The sequence below is a fragment of the Hemiscyllium ocellatum genome, chromosome 5 (genome assembly GCF_020745735.1).
Source record: "Hemiscyllium ocellatum isolate sHemOce1 chromosome 5, sHemOce1.pat.X.cur, whole genome shotgun sequence".
In the NCBI taxonomy this organism is placed as follows: Eukaryota; Metazoa; Chordata; class Chondrichthyes; order Orectolobiformes; family Hemiscylliidae; genus Hemiscyllium; species Hemiscyllium ocellatum.
This window is the reverse complement of record NC_083405.1, coordinates 98,609,937-98,633,425: the sequence shown is the minus strand read 5'-3', so window position 1 is coordinate 98,633,425 and position 23,489 is coordinate 98,609,937. Positions and strand designations below refer to the sequence as shown.

General features: G+C 42.2%; 1 protein-coding gene across 3 annotated transcripts in view; it reads left to right on the top strand.

Moving 5' to 3' along the window:
• LOC132816125 (protein adenylyltransferase SelO-like) overlaps positions 1-23,489 on the top strand; it is a 97,361-nt gene that overhangs the window by 32,491 nt on the left and 41,381 nt on the right. For all 3 annotated transcript variants that reach the window (XM_060825586.1, XM_060825585.1, XM_060825587.1), the window contains exons 7-11: positions 4,734-4,801; positions 4,901-4,988; positions 15,186-15,255; positions 15,392-15,464; positions 20,671-20,754. In XM_060825586.1, the coding sequence (XP_060681569.1) occupies positions 4,734-4,801; positions 4,901-4,988; positions 15,186-15,255; positions 15,392-15,464; positions 20,671-20,754 (383 nt within the window). The remainder of the gene's footprint in view (positions 1-4,733; positions 4,802-4,900; positions 4,989-15,185; positions 15,256-15,391; positions 15,465-20,670; positions 20,755-23,489) is intronic.

The following is a 23,489-nucleotide window of genomic DNA, read 5'->3' as shown; positions in this document are numbered from 1 at the left end:
GCACATCCATAAATACTATGGGCAATTTAGCACAGCCAATGCACCTAACCTGCACATCTTTAGACTGTAGGAGAAAATTGGAGAACCCAAAAAAAACCTATGCAGACACGGGGAGAACATGCAAACTCCACACAGACAGTTACCCAAGGATGGAATCAAACCCAGGTCCCTGGAGTGTGAGGCAGTATTGCTAACCACTGAGACACTGTGCCACCCAATATTTTGCCACAAGTCTTCTCCAGCTCTGATTCCTTGCATGGTAGACCCTTTCATGTATTAGAATTCTCATTTCACTTATGATGCGATAAATGACACTTGGATAATGATCTGATTGGGCATAGTCAGCATTAATTTGTGGATGAGAATCATGTTTGTTAAACTTGTTAGAATTTTTGGCAATGTTACTACAAAATTCATAAAGGGAATTTTCAGAAGGTTTTTGATAAGGTCACCTGTAGGACGTTGGTTAGCAATTTTAAAGCACATAGGAAAGGTGGTAATGTGCTGGTATGATTTCAGTATTGGCTAACAGAGATAAAAGATAGAATAGGAATAATTAGCTCATTGTCACGTTAGTAGGATATGAGTAGTGGAATACTGGAACGACCAGTTCTTGTCCCCCAGTATATATAAAATAGAACCATAGAATATTTCAGTACAGAAAGAGGCCATTTGACCCATAGTGTCTGAAAACAGTCCCTAAAAGAGCTATCCAGCGAGACCCATTCTCGAGCCCTAACTCTATAGCCCTTTAAATTAATCACTTTCAAACATATATCTGCTCTTTTTTGAAACTTTGAATGAAATCCATTTCCAGCACTCTTCCAAGCTGCACATTCCCAATTGTAACAACTCTGAGTAAAGAAGTTTCTCCCCATCTAACTCCTCTAGTTTTCTTGCTGACAACCTTGAGATTGCAACCCCTAATTACTGACATACCCAGGAGAGAATTACTTTGTCAAAATTATTAATAATTTTGAACATATCAATAAGGTCATCTATTAATATTCTCTGCTGCAAGGGAAACTTTTCAGATTTCTCAAGGATAATTTCTCTAGTCTTTCCTTGTACAGTCAATTCTTCTATAACACAATGGTTGCATTCTTGTACAACCCTGTGTTATAGAAAAATCATGCTTTAGAAATAGTGTTTAAAGTGTTGGTGTTATAATCACGTTACAGCCAACGCACTTTTTAAAAGTTTGCACTTTAGAAACAATTTGTCAATTGCGTTACAGCTAATTCGTGTTGAGGAAACACGCGTTGTAGCAGAAATGCTTGTGTCCAAAATCTATCATTCCTGGTATCATTCTACAAAACGTCCTGTGCATTCCTTTCAGAGTTTTAACATCCTTCCTTTGAATAAGGTGCCCAGAACTGAACACAATACTCCAAATGTAGTCTGACCAGTGATTAAACTTCCTTGCTTTTAAACTCTGTGCCTGTTTTAATAAATCCAAGGAACATATAAGCCACCTTAACAGTTGTTACAGCTTGTCTGACCAATTTCTGAGAATTATGCACGTGAATCAGTGATTGGGATGTGGAGACCAAGTATAGTTCTGGATGTAGGTTTGCTTGCTGAGCTAGAAGGTTTGTTTTCAGACATTTTGTCACCATACTAGTTAACATCATCAGTGAGCCTATGGATGAAGCACAGGTGGCATGGCCTGCTTTCTATTTAGGTGTTTAGATTTCCTTTGGTTGGTGGTGTCATGTCCTGTGGTGATGTCATTTCCCACGATGATGTCATTTCCTGTTATTTTTCTCAGGAGATGGTAATTGGGTTCCAAGTCAATGTGTTTGTTGATAGAGTTCCGGTTGGAATGCCATGCTTCTAGGAATTCTCATGCATGTCTCTGTTTGGCTAGTCCTAGGACGGATGTGCTGTCCCAGTCGAAGTGGTGTCCTTCCTCATCTGTATGAGTGGGTCATGTCTTTTTGTGGGTTATGGCTTGTTTGTCCAATGTAGTGTTTGTGATAGTTCTTGCAAGGTATTTTGTAAATTAGTTATGCTTATTGTCCGTATAGGGTCTTTCAAGCTCATTAGCTGCTGTTTTAGTGTGTTGGTGGGTTTGTGGGCTACCATGATGCCAAGAGGCCTGAGTAGTCTGGCAGTAATTTCTGAAATGTCTTTGATGTAGGGGAGAGTGGCTAGCGTTTCTGGGTGTTTTTTGTTAGAGTTCCGGAACTCTATCAACAAACACATTGACTTGGATCCTATTTACCACCCCCTGAGAAAATAACAGGAAATGACATCGCCAACCCAAGGAAACCCAAACACATAAATAGAAAGCCAGGCCATGCCACCAGTGCTTCATCCGGAGGTTCATTGTTGGCGTTACCTAGTATGGTGATGAAACGTCTGAAAACTAACCTTATAGAGTCTGGTTGAAGATTTGTAGCTCGGGTGTCCGTTGTTGTGGTTCTGTTCGCCGAGCTGGAAGTTTTTGCTGCAAACGTTTCGTTCCCTGGCTAGGGAACATCATCAGTGCTATTGGAGCCTCCTGTGAAGCGCTGCTTTGATGTTTCTTCCGGTATTTATAGTGGTTTGTTCTTGCCGCTTCCGGGTGTCAGTTTCAGCTGTAGTAGTTTGCATGTGGGGTCCAGGTCGATGTGTCTGTTGGTGGATGTTCTTGCCGTTTCCGGGTGTCAGTTTCAGCTGTAGTGGTTTGTATATGGGGTCCAGGTCCATGTGTCTGTTAATGGAGTTTGTGGATGAATGCCATGCCTCTAGGAATTCCCTGGCTGTTCTCTGTCTGGCTTGTCCTATGATGGTAGTGTTTTCCCAGTCAAATTCATGTTCCTGGTTGTCTGAGTGTATGGCTACTAGGGATAGCTGGTCGTGTCGTTTTGTGGCTAGCTGATGTTCATGGATGCTAACAATCCGCATCCATGAACATCAGCTAGCCACAAAACGACACGACCAGCTATCCCTAGTAGCCATACACTCAGACAACCAGGAACATGAATTTGACTGGGAAAACACTACCATCATAGGACAAGCCAGACAGAGAACAGCCAGGGAATTCCTAGAGGCATGGCATTCATCCACAAACTCCATTAACAGACACATGGACCTGGACCCCATATACAAACCACTACAGCTGAAACTGACACCCGGAAACGGCAAGAACATCCATCAACAGACACATCGACCTGGACCCCACATGCAAACTACTACAGCTGAAACTGACACCCGGAAGCGGCAAGAACAAACCACTATAAATACCGGAAGAAACATCAAAGCAGCGCTTCACAGGAGGCTCCAATAGCACTGATGATGTTCCCTAGCCAGGGAACAAAACATTTGCAGCAAAAACTTCCAGCTCGACGAACAGAACCACAACAACTAACCTTATAGCTCCGCGAGCAAACCTACATCCAGGACCTCAACCTGAGCTACAAATCTTCTCAAAATTCACTACCAAATGTAGTATTTCTAAATTTGTACAAAACTAAACAGGAATACCTGTTGTGATATAAAGTGATTCACACAGAATATGAAAAGGCATAGTGTCTAGGCCGGTACATGGTAGATTGAATACAGAACAACCTCAATTATCTGAACAAGATGGGTGGGGAGTATTTTGTTCGGATAACTCATTGTTTGGATAACTGATCAGGGTTCCCAGGGTGGCGGCAGTAACAAGAACAGGGTTCCTGTGGTGGCAGCAATAGCAAGAACAGGCTCCCGCGGCAGTGGCAAAAGCAGGAACAGGGCCCCGTGAAGGCGGCAATAGCAGGAAGAGGGTCCTGTGCCTGCAGCAATAACAGGAGCAGGGCTCCGTGGCAGCAGCAATAACAGGGACTGGATACCGTGGCGGCAGCAATAGTAAGAGCAGGGTCTTGAGATGACCCTGTTCCTGCTCCTGCACCAGCCCAGGCTGCCTGCTTTCCCTGTGCTTTTATTTAAATTTAATAAACTTTTTACGGGACCTTGAGATCTTGTTCGGATAATCTGAAATTCAGATAATTGATGTTCGGATAACCGGGGTTGCTCTGCATAATGTGGAAAAATCCACTTTGGTAAGAGGAGCAGATATGTAGACTACTTATTAAATGGTAAGAGATTGAAAAATATAGATGTACAAAGGTGTTATACACTAAAAGATAGCTGAATTTAAATCCACACTTGTAGTGACAGCTTTACTTCAGTTAACCACACTCCATAAAGTGTGCACACCTCACTGATTTACATTTGTTTAATCTGTTTTCATTTTTTTTCTGTATCCAGAAATGCTCTTGCACACAACTAAATGGGGAGCAGATTTAGCAAGTGCTCGATGTGTCAATCCCATTGAACTGATTTTGGGAGGGGCGGCTTGGGGGGTGCAGGCATCAGCAATGCTGCAGGTCTCTTACACACAAGTGTGTCTCTACTCAGAAGCAAACTCTGAAACAGAGAGAGGGAGCAATGCTGGCAAAGCGAGGAGAAAGGAAGCTTCAGAAAACTCCAAGCCCCAGAAGAGAGGCATTGAATCAATTAACCTAATAATCAATTAACCGAATGAAATAGTGCCCACCCATTGCATTTGGATAATCAAGGTTTCTCTGTATATTTTTACTTATACTTTAAAGTATGTTTTCCATTTTTTTAACGAGGTTACCTTTTCAAATTTTGACCGCAGTATTTTTTAGTTATTTGTTTTTATTTGATTACTTTTTCCCCCAGCTTAGTTATAAATTGTTATGATAATCTAACATTTACTTTATGATAAAACGTTTCTGCAGTCTGGTTGTGAGCAATGATGATGTGAAGAGGGATCAGTTCTACAATGGGAATGTGAGGAATGAAAAAGGTATGCATACTGTATAACTTTTATTCAGAGAAAGTTAAGAAATAGTTTCATAAGATTAAAACTGAAACCATGTGATTACCCTTTATTGTGTTCTTCAAGGTGCAATAGTTCTTCGTGTAGCTAAATCATGGTTTCGTTTTGGATCACTGGAAATTTTGGCATATTCTGGAGAAACTGAATTATTAAGGTAATCTTACCAGTTTTTAACGTAAATTTGGATTTATTCTTCTGAAAGAATAATAAAATATGATTTTACAGTATTAAATAGTCATTATAAACTCAGACCAAATAATGCCTGGTCTAACTAACTAATTTTTGCAATGAGTATGTATGCAAGCGATTTGCATAGTTCTTTGCTAAATTTCCTTCCTTAGAATCAATGCAATTTTGACAGACTTGGTCTCCACTGGACTTGGAAAGTTGCCTGGATTCAACAAACACAAATGTTTGGAATGATAAGTACCGAAGAGGCCCTTTGGCCCATCAAGTCAGTGCTGACAAATAAGAAACTTCTATAAATTTACACTCGTCCCACTTTCCAACATTTGCTCCATAGCCTTAAATGATATAACATCCATGTATCTTTTTAAAGATTGTGAGGTTTCCTGTATCAATTACATTCTCCCAACCCGTAATGCAGTGCATTCTAGATTACCATCATCTAGGTGAAATTCCCACTAAAGCCTCCTCCCTTTCATCTTATAAAATTATGTCCCTTGTTATTGACCCTTCAACTAAGAGGAACAGCTGTTTTCTATTCACCCTGTCTTTGCCCACCATAATCTTATACACCTCTATCAGGTCCCCCCTCAGTCCTCTCTGCTCTAAAGAAAACAATTGAGCTTATCCAGCCTCTCTTCATAGTTAAACTGTTTTATCCCAGGCAATATCCTGGTGAATGTCCTCCGCATAACTCTCCATTGCAGTCACTTCTTTCCTGTGGTGACCAGAACTGCACACATTCTGTTTGATCTGTGGTCTAATCAAAGTCCTCTCCAGTTTCAACCTAACCTTCAAGCTGTTTTAATCCATGCCATGACTGATAAAGACAAGTGTCCTGTATGATTTCTTAACCTTCCTGTTAACCTATCCTGCCACCTTCAGGGATCTGTGGACAAGCACCCAAAATTGATCTGTTCCTCTGAGCTTTCTAGTGTCCAGCCATTCAGTGAGTGGTCATTTGTCTTGTTACTTCTTCCAAAGTGTGTCACTTCACACATATCACCATTAAATTCCATCTGCCACTGATCTGTCTATGTGAATAATCCATCTGAGTAACTTAAGACCTCTTTCCTTACTGTCAACTACTAACCAATCTTTATGTCATCCACAGACTTGCTTATCATCTCTCCCCCTCTATCTTATATAGCATTAATATATATCACAAACAATAAGGAAAACAACACTGTAGCATGCTACAGACAATGGCCACTAGTCACACAGACAGCGTTCTACCACCATCCAGCACCGCCCTCCTAACCTGCAATCTTCTTCCTGACCTCTCCGCCCCCACTCCACTCCGGCCTATCACCCTCACCTTGACCTCCTTCCACCTATCCCACCTCTATCGCCCCTCCCCCTAGTCCCTCCTCCCTACCTTTTATCTTAGCCTGCTTGGCTCTTTCTCTTATTCCTGATGAAGGGCTTATGCTCGAAACGTCGAATTCTCTATTCCTGAGATGCTGCCTGGCCTGCTGTGCTTTGACCAGCAACACATTTGCAGCTGCAAAAGAATTTGGACAGGTTAGGAGAGTGGCAAAGAATGGCTGTACTTTGGTAAGAAGAATAGAGGCATGGACTCTTTCCTAAATAGGGAGAAAAATCAGAAGTCAGAAGTGCAAAGTGACTTGGGAATTCTGGTCCAGGATTCTCTCAAGGTAAACTTGCAAGTTGAGTCACTAGTTAGGAAGGCAAATACAATGATGGCATTTATTTTGAGAGGACTTGAATATAATTGTAGAGATGTACTTCTGAGGCTCTATAAGCCTCTGGACAGACCACATTTGGAGTATTGTGCACAGTTTTTGGCTCCATATCTCAGGATGTACTGGCCCTGGAACGTGTTCAGAGGAGGTTCACAAGAATGATCGAGGAATGAAAAGCTTAACGTATGAGGAATGTTTGAGGACTCTAGGTTAATAGTGAAGTTTAGAAGGCTGAGGAATCTAATTGAAACATTCAGAATACTGAATAGCCTGTACAGAGAAGCTGTTGGGAAGATGTTTCTGTTCTTAGGAGAGACTAGACCTGAGGGCATAGCCTTAGAATACAGGGAAGACCTTTTAGAAAGAGACACTTCTTCAGCAAGAGAGTAGTGAATCTGTGGAATTCGTTGCCACAGAAGGTTGTAGTGGCCACATCATTGAGACTGAGAAAGATAGGTTCTTAACTGAATGATGGAGCAAAATCGATGGGCTGAATAGTCTAATTTCTACTCAGATGTCTTAAGGTCTGATAGGGGTTCGATGAAGCAATCACCCAGTCTACGCTTTGTTTTCCCAGTAGAGAGGAGCCCACATTGTGAACAACAAATGCAGTGGACTGGAATGTATGAAGTGCACATAAAGCGCTGTTTCACCTGGAAGGTGTGTTTGGGCCCTTGGATATTAAATAGCAAGGAAGTGAATGAACACATGTTACACCTTCTGCGGCTGCAGAGGAAGGTGCCTTGGGGGAGTGTTTGGAGTGAAGGAAAAGTGAACCAAGGTGTCCCTGAGAGAACTGACTCTGCGGAATGCTCACAAAGGAGGGGAGGGGAATATGTGTCTGGTAGTGCCAACCAGATATTCTAAATTAATCTAGTCCCATTTGCCACCACAAGGTCCATACTCCTCTTAACCCTTCCTATTCATATCTTCATCCAGTTGAATGTTGTAGTTGTACCAGCCTCCAGCACTTCCTCTGATTAATTGTGAGAGTCGGTGGGTTTCTAGTGACCAGCCTATCCCCAGAAATGGAAACAGTTGTTGAAGAAGGGAAAGAAGGTGTCAGAGATGGACCAGGTGGAAGTGAGGGTGAGATGGAAATTGGAAGCGAAATTGATAAACTTTTCCACTTCCAAACAGGAGAGGGAAGCAGCGTTGATGATATCATCGGCATATCAAAGAGAGTTGTGGATGGGGTCCAGAATAGGACTGGAACAAAGAATGTTCCATATACCCCAGAAAGAGACAGGCATAACAGGAAAGCATGAGGGTACCCATGGCTACATGTCTAACCTGACGAAAATGAGAGGAGTTGAAAGGTAAGTTATTCAGGATGATGAGCCTGTCAAGGCAGAGGAGGCTGGTGGTCGATGGGTATTTGTTCCAGGAAGAACTGGAGAGCCCTGACACCATCCTGATGCAGGATAGAGGTATAAAGGAATTGTATGTAGATGGTAAAGAGGCAGCTGGAGCCAGCAAACTGGAAATCCTGAAACTGGAGTAAAACGTCAGAGGAATCACAGATGTAAATGGATATGGACTGGACCGGGGAGAAATGACTGAGTCAAAGTCGGAAGAGATGGTTCTGTGGGGCGGGAGCAGGCAGAAACAATGCGACGTACTAACAAGAAATTTGACAGCTCAATCTTTATTTGGAGCTCCTTACCTCACATTGTGGGAGTGGTCTCTAGAACACGCTCCCTTTCCGAATGACGTCTGTGTTACAATGGTTATAAGCAACTTTGACATCAGTGTTTGCTACCATTCTGGCCGTTATGCCGCTCCCAGGACATTTGCTAGCTAAGTGTTCGCTGTTTGTTACTCTGTGAACTTGCAGTTATTTTCCCAAGGTCATATAACTAAGCGATATTTTGCATTTGCCCACTTACAAAGTTTTCTGTTTTCCTGTGTCCTTTCACAAGGTTATCTGAGTATATCCTTTGTTATAGGTCATTCAGTCCTTGGTGTTTATACCATTCGTCCTTCACTCCCCTCTGCTAATGGGATGGGGTCTTCTGCCTAATATTTGATTAGATTAGATTAATTACAGTGTGGAAACAGGCCCTTCGGCCCAACAAGTCCACACCTACTCTCCGGAGAGCAATCCACCCAGACCCATTCCCCTACATTTACCCCTTCACCTAACACTATTAGCATGGCCAATTCACCTAACCTGCATATTTTTTGGACTGTGGGAGGAATCCAGAGCACCTGGAGGAAACCCGCACAGACACTGGGAGAGTGTGCAAACTCCACACAGACAGTTGCCTGAGGCAGGAATTGAACCCGGGTCTCTGGCGCTTTGAGGCAGCATTGCTAGCCACTGTGCCACTTTGCCGGTCTACAGCCATATGTGTAAAGAAATTCAACTAAGATGTGGAAGTGTTGGTTTTAGACTGGTGTGGAGAAGGTCAGAAATCACATGAAACTAAGCTATTGCCAAACAAAGGAGCAGTGCTTCAAAAGCTTGTGATTTCAAATAAACCTGTTGGACTGTAATCTGGTGTTATGTGACTTCTGACCGAATTCAGCAAATTCGTTAAAGTTGTTTATTAGTTGCACTTAAAATTTCAGTACACTGACATGTGTAATATGTAATGGCAATCACTTAAAAGTCTTTGATTATGGTGGGATCAGACTTTTCCTTCAACACTTTATTAAAGAACAAGCTTTCTCTTTCCCACTAAGATTCCTATAAGTCACTTTATATTTTCTGATCACCATGAGCATGAGCCTATGATTCTGACTGGAAACTGCTGCCTCAACTAACAATTCTCTTCACACATGGGTAACCCCAACAGGTGCCATGCAGTGTTATTGATTACAGTAAACTCATCTGGTTCACTGAGAGATGATGGCATATTGGTAATATTGTGCTAGTAATCCAGGTGTCCAGGATAAGCGCTTGGGATATGAGTTCAAATTACATTATGGAAACTGATGGAATTTAAATTCAGTTAAATCTGAATTTGAAAGTTTGTAAACTCAATAATGGTGATTATGAAACAATTGTTGTTTTAAAAATCATTAATGTCTTTTAGGAAATGAAATCTGTCATCCTTATCTGTTCTGGGCTATTCACGGCTCACAGCAATCTGGTTGACTCTTAATGACTCTATAAATTGGCCAACCTTGAGAATCTGATTGGTTCTCTGCTGTTATAGGATCATAGCGATGTCGACCAGATATCCTAAACTAATCTAGTCCCATTTGCTCGCATTTGGCCCATATCACTCTAAACCCTTCCTATCATATACTTTTTACCAGATGCCTTTTAAATATTGTAATTGTCCCAGCCTTCATCACTTCCTCTGACAGCTCATTCCATACACGCACCACCCTCTGCATGAAAAAGTTGCCCTTTAGCTCCCTGTTAAATCTTTCCCCCTCACCTTAAACCTATGTCCTCTAGTTTTGATCACCTCCACCCAAATAAAAGACCCTGTCTATTTTTCCCTATCCTTGCCCCTCATGATATTATAAACCTTTATAAGGTCACCCCTCAGCCTCCGACATTCAGGGAAAATAACCCCAGTCTATTCAGCCTCTCCCTATAGCTCAAACCCTTCAATACTGGCAACATGCTTGTAAACCTTTTCTGAACCTTTTCAAATTTCACAACATCCTTGCTATTTGCAACCTTCCTAAATGCTCCCAAGCCTCAGGCTTGCTACTTTTTCTAACAACATTATATGGCTTCTTTTTGTACTATCACAACATCCTTCCTATAGCAGGGAGACCAGAATTGCATACAATATACCAAAAGTGGCCTAATCAAGGTCCTAAACAGCCACAATATGACCTCCCAATACATACACTCATTGCACTGACCAATAAAGGCAAGCTTACCAAAATGCCTTCTTTACTCTCCTATCTACCTGTGACTCCACGTTCAAGGAATTATGAACCTGCACTCTTTCTTCAGCAACACTTCGATGGACCTTACTATTTAAGTCCTGTATAAGTCCTGCCTGAAATGCCTTCCAAAATGCAGCACATATCTGTACATTAGTTATACAAATGAATGAGAGAATTTGCCTCACAATACTTCTATACATGTGCTTCCTTGGTACAGATGAATAGAGTTTGCAGTTAGATAGTAAAATGAAATCTTGGGTAATGTCTTAACATTAATGTTGGTATGAAAGACTTGATTTACAATGCAAGTCCAAAGAAAATTACCCATCTTCAGTCTACATACTTTAGTAGTTTACTTGCACAACTTTTACTTTTAACAAGAAACTGAACCACATAATTGAATCAGAATTAGACTCACAGCTGAGGAACAATGATATATTCTAAAGCTTTGGTAGTTTTTAAAGAAATATCCTTTTTGTTGTTCCTAAAATCTAACATGCGCTTGTTCACCATACAAGGTGGGAATAGGATCAGAAATCAGGTCTCTGCATACTTTTACACAATGCAGATTTCTTGAGCCCAGATCGGACTGGGTGGTATAATAAGTCTGAAGAGTAAATTTTAGTTTATTAATATATAGTTTAGTTTAACTTGGTTATTTTCAGGAGTTTTTGCAATAAACTGGAAATCTATTGGAAACCAATCCTATCGGAAGCTAGAAATACCAAGATGCCCCATTGTTTAAAAAAAACTCTCACAGCTGTATAATCGCTATATGAAACCACTCTTATTGAAAATGAGTAACCAGCAGATGCTTCCATTCAGTGTCCTTCAATTTTCTTGTAAGTAAAAGAAAGTATTCATAAACAAGTAATTAATGGAGGCAGGTTGAATGTTTACTGCATGCAACACCTGGGGCATGGGACTGGTATTGCTAAGGCAATTTGGCAGACATGAAAAGGTGGCTTTTCAACCACAGGCATTGCTACACCATTTCCCCTGTCCTTCCTGCTATTGTTCCTGCTGTTGCTAAGCAGCTGCATGAAATGCAACATGTTTTATTATCAAACCTATCCTTGAAGACATTGAGCTAAATATTGATGACATTGAGCTGCTAGGGAAGTGGGGAAGGCTGGAACAATTGCAATATTTAAAAGGCATCTGATAAAAAGATATATGATAGGAAGGGTTTGAATGATATGGGCCAAATGCTAGCAAATGGGACTAAATTAGTTTAGGATATCTGATCGGCTTGAAGTGAGCATAGGGAGACCATGGAACTAATTTCAGGATTAAAAATCTGAAAGAATTAGTTTCTCGAAGGCCCTGCTATGAAGGGCTTATGCTCGAAACGTCGAATTCTCTATTCCTGAGATGCTGCCTGGCCTGCTGTGCTTTGACCAGCAACACATTTGCAGCTGTGATCTCCAGCATCTGCAGACCTCATTTTTTACTGGAAGGACCAGGCAAACATTTCTTTTGCCTGTTTTCCATTTCTAGGCAGTTGGGGTAAGAGGCTTAAATAAAAGCATAATAAGGCAGATGCTGGAAATACAAAAAAACAGAATGTTCAAGAAACTCAGCAGGTCTGGCAGCATCTGTGGAAAAAAGAAACAGAAATGACATTTCAAATCCAGCATGTGTCTCGTTCCAAAGAAGATTCTGAACTCAAAACTTGAGCTCTGTTCTCTCTCTACAGATCTTACCAGACCTATTGAGTTGTCAACACATTTTGTTTTTATTTCAAGTTAAAAGGATATAAGATGGGCATGCCTTCAACACTTGGCCACATTGGAGAATTAACTGGCACAGGAGATGGACAGTTGAAGTTTAGAACTGGAAAAGCTGGGGCAGCCAGATCAGGGAGTGATCAAGGTATCGATCCTGAAATTAGGCCCTGAGGTTGTGGAGATTAGAGACTTTGGTTGGCTCAAGGAGACCTTGTGAAGATAATTAAAAATCACACAAAACCAGGTTATAGTCCAACAGATTTAATTGGAAGCACACTAGCTTTCGGAGCGACACTCCAATTAAACCTGTTGGACTATAACCTGGTGTTGTGTGATTTTTAACTGTGTACACCCCAGTCCAACACCGGCATCTCCAAATTGTGAAGATAAGATTGTATGGGAGATTTGACATCCCTTACTCTTGGGGATTTGTTGAAGCAGAGGTATAATGAATCCAGCAGGTAAGTGGAAAGGCATTTTTTTGGATTCAACTGTCTTTGTCTCCCTTTAACTAGTGGGCTCAGCAATGCCTGGAAACGTCAGCCAATATTGCCCTATACCAGCAGAGAAGGCCATAACACCAGACCATGCCAGCCTGCTCCAAGATTGGTAGAAAGTGAGGACGACAGATTCTGGTGATCAGAGTCAAAAAGTGTGGCATTGGAAAAGTGTAGCAGGTCAGGCAGCATCGAGGAGCAGGAGAGTCGATGTTTTGGGCATACACCCTTCATCAGGAATGTGGACGTGAAGGGGTCTGAGAGATAAATAGGAGGGTGGGTATGGGAGTAGAGGTGAGGCAGCTGGAAAGGCGATAGGTAGATGCAGATGGGATGTGATGGTGATAGGAGAGGAGGGTGGAGCGGATAGGTGGGAAGAAAAATGGACAGGTAGGACCGTTCAAGAGGGCGGTGCTGAGTTGGAGGGTTCGATCTGGGATGAGGTGGGGGGAGGGCGATAAGGAAACTGGCGAAATCACTGTTGATGCTGTGTGATTGGAGGGTTCCAAGGCGGAAGATGAGGCATTCTTCCTCCAGGCATCGGGTGTCTTGGATTTGACAGTGGAGGAGGCTAAGGACTTGCATGTACTTGGTGGAGTGGGAGGGGCAGTTGAAGTGGTCAGCAATATCAACAATACTCTCCAGCGCCTCTCCTCCACTTCCCTTCATCCACCCTTGAGCCCCACCTCTCCAACCACAACAAGGATAGAAGCCCCTGGTCCTCATCTTCCATCCCACTAATCTCCAGATACAGCGCATTAGCCTCCCCCATTTCCACCACCTACAAACAGGCCCCACCACCAGAGATATATTTCCCTCCTTACCCCTATCGATATTCCGCAGAGACCATTCCCTCCACAACTCCCTGGTTAGGTCCACGCCCCTCACCAACTCTCCCTCAACACCTGGCACTTTCCCTTGCGGCCGCAAGAGATGTAAAACGTGCGCCCACACCTCCCTTCACCTCCGTCCAAGGCCCCAAAGGAACGTTCCACATGTGGCAGAGATTTTCCTGCACATCCAAACACCTCATCGACTGCGTCTATTGCTCTTGATGTGGTCTTCTCTGTATTAGGGAGATAGGACACCAACTCGAGGAACGTTCCAGGAAACATCTCTGGGACACAGGGACCAAACAACCCTACTCAAGTGGCCGACCACTTCGCCACACTTTTCTGCTCCCAGATTGCCCGACCAAGTTAAAGCCACCTGGAAGAATGCACAGCAATGTGCGAAGAAATGTACCAGCATAAATGGCACAATTTTCTTTCCCATATCTCGCACTCTCTCTGCTACTGTACTCATTCCCTACCAAGGCTCGTGCTCCCCCACCTGCTGTCACTTGCCTCCAGCTTCCTGGTGTGTATCTGCACAAGATTTCTCAGCAGTACAGTAGTATTGTGAGCCTGTTCTATCTGGTTGAGCTGGCAAAGTGCAAAAACTCAAGACCAATCAATGCAAGACAGGGATGCTGTAAGCGTCTGGGTAGGCTCAGCATGAGTGAGCACTATGACAGCAAATGAACAGGCCAGACATGCAACCTGGTGCAGTCCATGTGCTGAATATATGCCCCATAGCGCAGTGTGTTCTTGTGGCAGCAATAAATATGAGTTGCTGGTGCAGCACTGAAGTGCAAAAGAGTGCTGTTAGTGGTTTGAAGATTTGCAATGGGGCTTCTTAGAGGCTGGCACATGTCAGAGGCCAAAGTCTGTGATCATGGAGTACATGTGGCTATTGCTCCGAGATGATGATGTCTGACGTTGCTTTCCTTATGTTCTTATAACTGAACTATGAATTACTTCATTGTATCATTTAATAATACAGTAATGCAAGAAGTTACTTCCTCATTGAATCTGCACTGACTTTTCAAAGAGTGATCCAGTTGGTTTCATTCCTTGGTTGTTCAAACATATCTCTGCAAGATGTTTATTCTTCAAGTAGTTGTCTAATTTCCTTTTGAATGTACTAGTGAATCTGTTTCCATCTTATTAGGCAGCAAGGTCCAAATCATGCTCACTTGTTTGCCTGCGTGTAAACACTTCTAATTGTTCATCCTTGGTAAGTAGGCATGTGTGAAATAGCGTATCATGTTCGTCTCTAATTGTCTTTAAGAAGGTGATAGTGAGCTGCCTTTTTGAACTACATCGTCCTTGGAGCATAGGTTCACTCACAATGCTGTTAGGGAATGAGTTGCAGGATTCTTGAGTAGTGATAGTTCCAAGTCAGATCTGTGGCTTGAAGGGGAGCATGCATGTGATGGTGTCCCGATGGTTTTGTTACTCTTGTCCTTCTATGTGGTCAAGGTTGTGTCTTTATTTGTGTATGTGCTTTATCATAACTTTCATTTGTGTACCATTTGTTCTTTTTTCCTCAGGAAACTGGTGGATTTCATTATAAAACTACATTTTCCTTTGATAAATGTAACCAGCTCAAATAGGTATTTGGTAAGTTTTAAGAAAAATGTTTTAAGTATATGATATTAGAATTTGTATATTTGTGTACCATTAACCAAAATGTCATATTTTCTCTTTTGAGAAAATTAGTAACAATTTTAACTGAGTTAGCATTTTGTTATTGCAGGAATTTTTCTCTCAAGTTGTGACTGATACTTCATACCTCATCGCACAATGGATGTCAGTGGGATTTGCACATGGTATGATATCGATACTTTTCTCAAGGCAATTAACTTAGATAATTAGATTAGAATCCCTACAGTATGGAAACGGCCGTTCAGCCCAACATGTGCACACCGACCCTCCGAAGAGCAACCCACCCAGACCCATTCCACAACCCTATATTTAGCCCTGACTAACGCACCTAACACAATGGGCAATTTAGCATAGCCAATTCGCCTGATCTGCACATCTTTGGATTATAGGAGGAAACCCACGCAGGCGCAGGGAGAATGTGCAAATTCCACACAGACAGGTGCCTGACGTTGGACTCAAACCTGGGTCCCTGGCGCTGTGAGGCAGCAGTGCTAACTACTGAACTACCATGCTGCCCTAATTAATACCAAATTAACATACAAAGATCTAATGGGCAGACTTTTATCGGGACTTCAATGAAGTGGGATTTGACCCCAGGATCTCCCATTTGCCCTCGAAGTCATACAGTCATAGAGATGTACAGCATGGAAACAGACCCTTCAGTAAAACCCATTCATGCCGACCAGATATCCTAACCCAATCTAGTCCCACCTGCCAGCACCTGACCCATATCCCTCCAAACCCTTCCTATTCATATACCCATCCAAGTGCCTCTTAAATGTTGCAATTGTACCAGCCTCCACCACTTACTCTGGCAGCTCATTCCATACACGTACCACCCTCTGCGTGAAAAAGTTGCCCCTTAGGTCTCTTTTATATCTTTCCCCTCTCACCCTAAACCTATGCCCTCTAGTTCTGGACTTTGTCTATTTATCCTATCCATGCCCCTCATAATTTTGTAAACCTCTATAAGATCACCCCTCAGCCTCCGATGCTCGAGGGAAAACAGCCCCAGCCTGTTCAACCTCTCCCAGTAGCTCAGATCCCCCAACCCTTTCAAGTTTCACAACATCTTTCCGATAGGAAGGAGACCCGAATTACACGCAATATTTCAACAGTGGCCTGACCAATGTCCTATACAGTTGCAACATGACCTCCCAACTCCTATATTTAATACTCTGACCAATAAAGGAAAACATACCAAATGCCTTCTTCACTATCTTATCTACCTGCGACTCCACTTTCAAGGAGCTATGAACCTGCAGTCCAAGGTCTCTTTGTTCAGCAACACTCCCTAGGACCTTACCATTAAGTGTATAAGTCCTGCTAAGATTTGCTTTCCAAAGATGCAGCACCTCACATTTATCTGAATTAAACTCCATCTGCCACTTCTCAGTCCATTGGCCGATGTGGTCCAGATCCTCTTGTAATCGGAGGTAACCTCTTCGATGTCCACTACACCTCGAATTTTGGTGTCATCTGCAAACTTACTAATTGTACCTCTTATGATCGCATCCAAATCATTTATGTAAATGACAAAAAGTAGAGGCCCCAGCACCAATTCTTGTGGCACTCCACTGGTCACAGGCCTCCAGTCTGAAAAACAACCCTCTACCACCACCCTCTGTCTTCTACCTTTGAGCCAGTTCTGTATCCAAATGGCTAGTTCTCCCTGTATTCCATGAGATCTAACCTTGCTAATCAGTCTCCCATTGGGAACCTTGTTGAACACCTTACTGAAGTCTATATAGATCACATCTACTGCTCTGCCCTCATCAATCTTCTTTGTTACTTCTTCAAAAAACTCAACCAAGTTTGTGAGACATGATTTCCCACGCACAAAGCCATGTTGACTATCCCGAATCAGTGCTTGCCTTTCCAAATACGTATACATCCTATCCCTCAGGATTCCCTCCAACAACTTGCCCACCACCGAGGTCAGGCTTACCGGTCTATCGTTCCCTGGCTTGTCTTTACCACCCTTCTTAAACGGTGGCACCACGTTAGCTAACCTCCAGTTTTCTGGCACCTCACCTGCGACTATCGATGATGCAAATATCTCAGCAAGAGGCCCAGCAACCACTTCTCTAGCTTCCCACAGAGTTCTCGGGTACACCTGATCAGGTCCTGGGGATGTATCCACTTTTAAACGTTTCAAGACATCCAGCACTTCCTCTTCTGTAATCTGGACATTTTGCAAGATGTCACCATCTATTTCCCAACAGTCTATATCTTCCATATCCTTTTCCACAGTAAATACTGATGCAAAATATTCATTTAGTATCTCCCCTATTTTCTGTGGCTTCACACAAAGGCTGCCTTGCTGATCTTTGAGGGGCCCTATTGTCTCCCTAGTTACCCTTTTGTCCTTAACATATTTGTAAAAACCCTTTGGATTCTCCTTAATTCTACTTGCCAAAGCTATCCCATGTCCCCATTTTGCCCTCCTGATTTCCCTCTTAAGTATACTCCTACGTCCTTTATACTCTTCTAAGGATTCACTCGATCTATCCTGTCTATACCTGACATATTCTTCCTTCTTTTTCTTAACCAAACCCTCAATTTCTTGAGTTATCCAGCATTCCCTATACCTACCTGCCTTCCCTTTCATCCTGACAGGAATATACTTTCTCTCGATTCTTGTTATCTCATTTCTGAAGACTTCCCATTTTCCAGCCTTCCCTTTACCTGTGAACATCTGCCTCCAATCAGCTTTCGAACGTTCTTGCCTAATACTGTCAAAATTGGCCTTTCTCCACTTTAGAGCTTCAACTTTTAGATCTGGTCTATCCTTTTCCATCACAATTTTAAAACAAATAGAATTATGGTCGCTGGCCCCAAAGTGCTCCCCCACTGACACCTCAATCACCTGCTCAGCCTTATTTCCCAAGAGTAGGTTAAGTTATGCACCTTCTCTAGTAGGTACATCCACATACTGAATCAGAAAATTGTCTTGTACACACTTAACAAATTCCTCTCCATCTAAACCTTTAACACTATGGCAGCCCCAGTTGATGTTTGGAAAGTTAAAATCCTCTACGATAACTACCCTATTATTCTTTCAGATAGCTGAGATCTCCTTACAAGTTTGTTTCTCAATTTCCCTCTGACTATTGGGGGTCTATAATACAATCCCAGTGAGGTGATCATCCCTTCCTTATTTCTCAGTTCCACCCAAACAAAGTCGCTGGATGTATTTCTGGGAATATCCTCCCTCAGCACAGCTGTAATGCTATCCCTTATCAAAAATACCACTCCCCCTCCTCTCTTGCCTCCCTTTCTATCCTTCCTATAGCATTTGTATCCTGGAACATTAAGCTGCCAGTCCTGCCCATCCCTGAGCCATGTTTCCATAATTGCTATGATATCCCAGTCCCATGTTCCTAACCATGCCCTGAGTTCATCTGCTTTCCCTGTTAGGCCACTCGCATTGAAATAAATGCAGTTTAATTTATTAGTCCTACCTTGTCCCTGCCTGCCCTGAATGTTTGACTCACTTGTGTTCTCAGCTGTACCCGTCTCAGATCGATCTCTTTCCTCACTATCTCCCTAGGTTACCCCCCCACCCCCAAAACCCCCTTAGTGGTTTAAATCCTCCATTGCAGTTCCAGCAAATTTCCCTGCCAGTATATTAGTCCCCTTCCAGTTTAGGTGCAATCCGTCCTTCTTGTACAGGTCACTTCTACCCCAAAAGAGATTCCAATGGTCCAAAAATGTGAATTCTTCTCCCATACACCAGCTCCTCAGCCATGCATTCATCTGCTCTATCCTCCTATTCCTGCCCTCACTAGCTCGTAGCACTGGGAGTAATCCAGATATTACTACCTTTGAAGACTTCCTTTTTAGATTTCTACCTAACTCTCTGTAATCTCCCTTCAGAATCTCAACCTTTTCCCTTCCTATATCATTGGTTCCAATGTGGGCAATGAACTCCTGCTGGCCCCTCACCCCTGTGAGAGCATTCTGCGTGACGTCTCTGAGACGTCCTTGATCCCGGCACCAGGAAAACAACACACCATTCTGCTTTTTCTCTGCTGGCCACAGAAACGTCTGTCTGCTCCTCTGACTACAGAATCCTCTAACACAATTCATCTCTTGGAAGCCGGCATATCCTTCATTGCATAGAGCCAGTCTCAGTACCAGAAACTTGGCTTTTCGTGCAATGTTCCCCTGAGAATCCATCACCCCCTACATTTTCCAAAACAGCATACCTGTTTGAAATGGGTATATCTACAAAAGACTCCTGCCCTAGGTGCCGACCTCTCTCACCCTTCCTGGAGTTAACCCATCTATGTGACTGTGTCTGAGACTTTCCCCCCTTCTTATAACTGCCATCCATCACATACTGTTGCAAATTCCTCATCACTTCGATCTGTCTCTCCAATTGATCCGATAAGATTCACATCCAACAGCATTTATGGCAGATATAATCCGTAGTAACCCTTAAACTCTCTTTAAACTCCCACATCTACCAAGAAGTACATATCACTGCAAAGGCCATTTTTGCTCCTTCACAATCTACAGACCCAGAAAATAACACCGGCTTATTCCTCTACAAACACTGCCCCAGGTTAAATTAATAGCTATGTCTTATATTTTAAGTTTAATCAAGAGACTTATCTCCAAAAACATATAATCAAGAAAGAATCCACTATACTCACTACTGCAGCCTTTCTCTTGGACAGACTTAAAACAGCAAATAGCTTATCTGATTCTGTGCTGTGAACTTTGCCCAACAGTTCCTCCAAGATTAGTTGTGAATTTCACTGTTTGTTAATTTTCCCAAATGCACTCCGATGTCCAGCAATGCATGAAATCAAACAGCAAAGGCGGAAACTGTGCAGGTTCTCTCTCTTTCTCTCTCTCTCTCCTGCACTATCCTCACCATGTGCTTCCTTTGTTTGCTCTTCTCCCTTTTAAAACTGCTGTTGTAATAACATCTCTGAACAGGTTGATTAGAAAAATAGGTACAATTTACAAATGTAGCAGGATGTTCACTGTGAGCTTTGATGATCGTGAATTGCAAAAGATGACATCTTATGTGTAAGGAAACCGAACAATGACACAGAAGCACCAGATGATGTTTCTGCTTGACTGTCATTTTCTGTGGTAAAGCTACAAAGTAGTTGGAATGACTAAAAATGCCATCAATCACCTCCTTTATACACTAATTATAGTCACCTATGGATGTCACAAATATTGCCTGTCAGACTTTGGAAACCACTACTTGTGTAGATATTGAGGGCCATTGTAAGCTTGAGGCCCACTGGTATGACATCTCTCCTCGAGGGTCTGTCTTACAACATGCTGTTCTTTTTCCTTTTTTCATTTATTTGTATTAACTAGCTTTTTCTGTTTTCTCTATTTCAGGTGTGTGTAATACAGACAACTTCAGTGTACTCTCTATAACATTAGATTATGGTCCTTTTGGCTTTATGGATTTCTATGATCCAAGTAAGTTTCTTTGTTCTTTTCAAAGCATTTTTACAACTGCACTCAAAAATACAGTGTAACATATTGACCCGTGTCAACCTTAGGACATCACGTATAGCTGATTTATATTTAAAAAGTTGCAAGTGAGTTGTCTTGCAAAATATACTGTTGTATATTTCCATATTTTGTATTATTTAAAAATGATGTTCATCTTAGCTGTAGAGCAGTGAAGGCACTACAATGTGTCTTGCAATGTTAAACTAAAGGAGAAAATTATCTGGGACTTTCATTTATGATTTTTTTCCAGTGTTCATCAGTTCTAGATATTGTGCTTGTTATCATATTGGTTATGTATAAAGTTAGCATAGGGTGTGGTGTTCTTCCTCCCTTCTTCCTCCCCAGTTCCTCTGTAACCACAGACCCTCCTCAGTTTACTAGTTACACTGCCTGATACTCACTGTCTTAACCAAGCACGTCAGATAATCACTAAGGTATATAGTGGAATGCTGAAATAAAAACAGTTAATGCTGTAAAATAACTCAGTGTCTGGCAGGACCATTGGAGAGAAACAGTTAATATTTTGAATGCTAATGAGATAAGCTTGCGAGGAACATACAAATTGATTGTAAAAGCTTATACAGGTATGAAAAAGATTAATTATGACAAATGTAGGTCCCTTACTGTCAGAAACAGAGGAAGTTATATTGGGGGACAAAGAGATAACAAATTAATTGAATACATATTTGGTTTTGTCTTCACAACGGAAGACAAAAATAGTGTCACAAAAATATTGGGGAGCATGGGTCCTAGTAATAATCTACATCCCAGAGTTCTTAAGGAAGTGATTATTAAGAAATACTTGATACGTTGGTGGTTATCTTTCAAGGTTGTATAGACTTTGGAAAAGTTGCAATGAATTGGAGGATAGCTAATATAACCCCACTATTTGAAAAAAGGAGATAGAGAGAAAACGGGGAATTATGGATATTGGTAGTAGGGAAAATGCTGGAATCCATCATGAAAGATTTTAAAGCTGAGTACTTAGGCTCATAGAGACGTACAACATGAAAACAGACCCTCAGTCCAGTTCGTCCATGCTGACCTAAATTAACCTAGTTACATTTGCTAACATTTGGTCCAGCTCCATCTAAACCCTTCTAGCAGGATAGAAGGGATGGGTAAGGTGGTGGGGGAGCTTGGTTAATAAGAAATGAAAAGAGGACAGTTGTGAGAGTGATTTATGTTCAGATGATGTAGAATCAATTTGGGTGAAGATTAAAAAAGGTGCAAAGGAAAGAAAACACAAATAGGAGTAGCATACAGGCCCCCCAAATAATAGCTATTCTGTGGGAATGGCTATAAATCATTAATAATAGGAGCATGTAAGAAGAATAAAGCAATAATTATGGGTGACATTAATTGTCATGTTCATTGGGTTAATCAAATTGGAAAGATTAGATACAACAACAAATTCATAGAGTGCATTAAGAATAGTTTCCTAGAGTTATATGTCATGGAGCTAATTCAGGGAACAGGCTATCTTGGATCTGGTAATGTGTAATGAGTTTAATAAATATAGACTAGTGAGCCTTATGTCAGTGGTAGGTAAATTGTTGGAGGGATTTCTGAGGGACAGGATTTGCATACATTTGGAAAGGCATGGACTGATCAGGGATAGTCAACCTGGTTTTGTGTAGACTTGATCTGCAGCAGGTGGTGAGGGAACCAACAAAAGGGAAATATATACTTGACCTCATCCTTTTCTACTCTGCCGGCTGCATTTCCATGACAGTATCGGTAAGAGTGACCACTGCACAGTCTTTGTGGAGACAAAGTCCAGCCTTTACATTGTGAATAACCTCTAGCATGTTGTGAGGAAATATCACAGTACTAAATGGATAAAGTTAAAAATCTCACAACACCAGGATAGTGTGGTGGGGTCACCTGTTATGTGACATAAACCAAGGTCCTGGTTGAGGCCATCCTCATACAGCTGGTTTATCTGGAAGCACTAGCTTTCAGAGCACTGACGCTTCATCAGGTAATTGTGGAAAAGGACCATAAGACACAGAATTTATAGCAAAAGATTACTGCAGTCATGCAGCTGAAGTGATATATTGAACAAACCTAGACTGTTGTTAGGGAATTGCAGCTGGAGCTGGATGAACTACGGATCATTCGGGAGGCTGAGGGGCTAATTGAGAGGAGTTACCGGGAGTTGGTCACTCCTAAGGCTCAGGACAAGGATAGATGGGTTACAGTTAGGGGGAGGAAAGGGGACAGACAGACAGTGCAGAGATCCCCTGTGGATATTCCCCTCAGCAATAAGTATACTGTTTTGGATACTGCTGGGGGGGATGACCTACCAGAGGAAAGCCATAGTAGTCAGTTCTCTGTCACTGAGCCTGACACTGTGGTAAAGAAGGGAACGGGGCAGAATAGAAAAGTACTTGTGGTAGGGGACTCGATAGTTAGGGGAATTGACAGGAGATTTTGTGGTCAGGATCGGGATTCCCGGAAGGTATGTTGCCTCCCTGGTGCCAGGATCCGGGACATCTCCAATCAGGTGTATAAGATTCTAAAAGGGGAGGGCGAACAGCCAGAAATCGTGTTACGTATTGGCACAAAATAATCTAGCCAGAAAAAGGATTGAGGATATAAAAAGTGATTTTAGGGAGTTAGGATGGAAGCTGCAAAGCAGGACGAACAGAGTAGTGTTCTCTAGTTTACTAACAGTGCCATGAGATAGCGAGGCG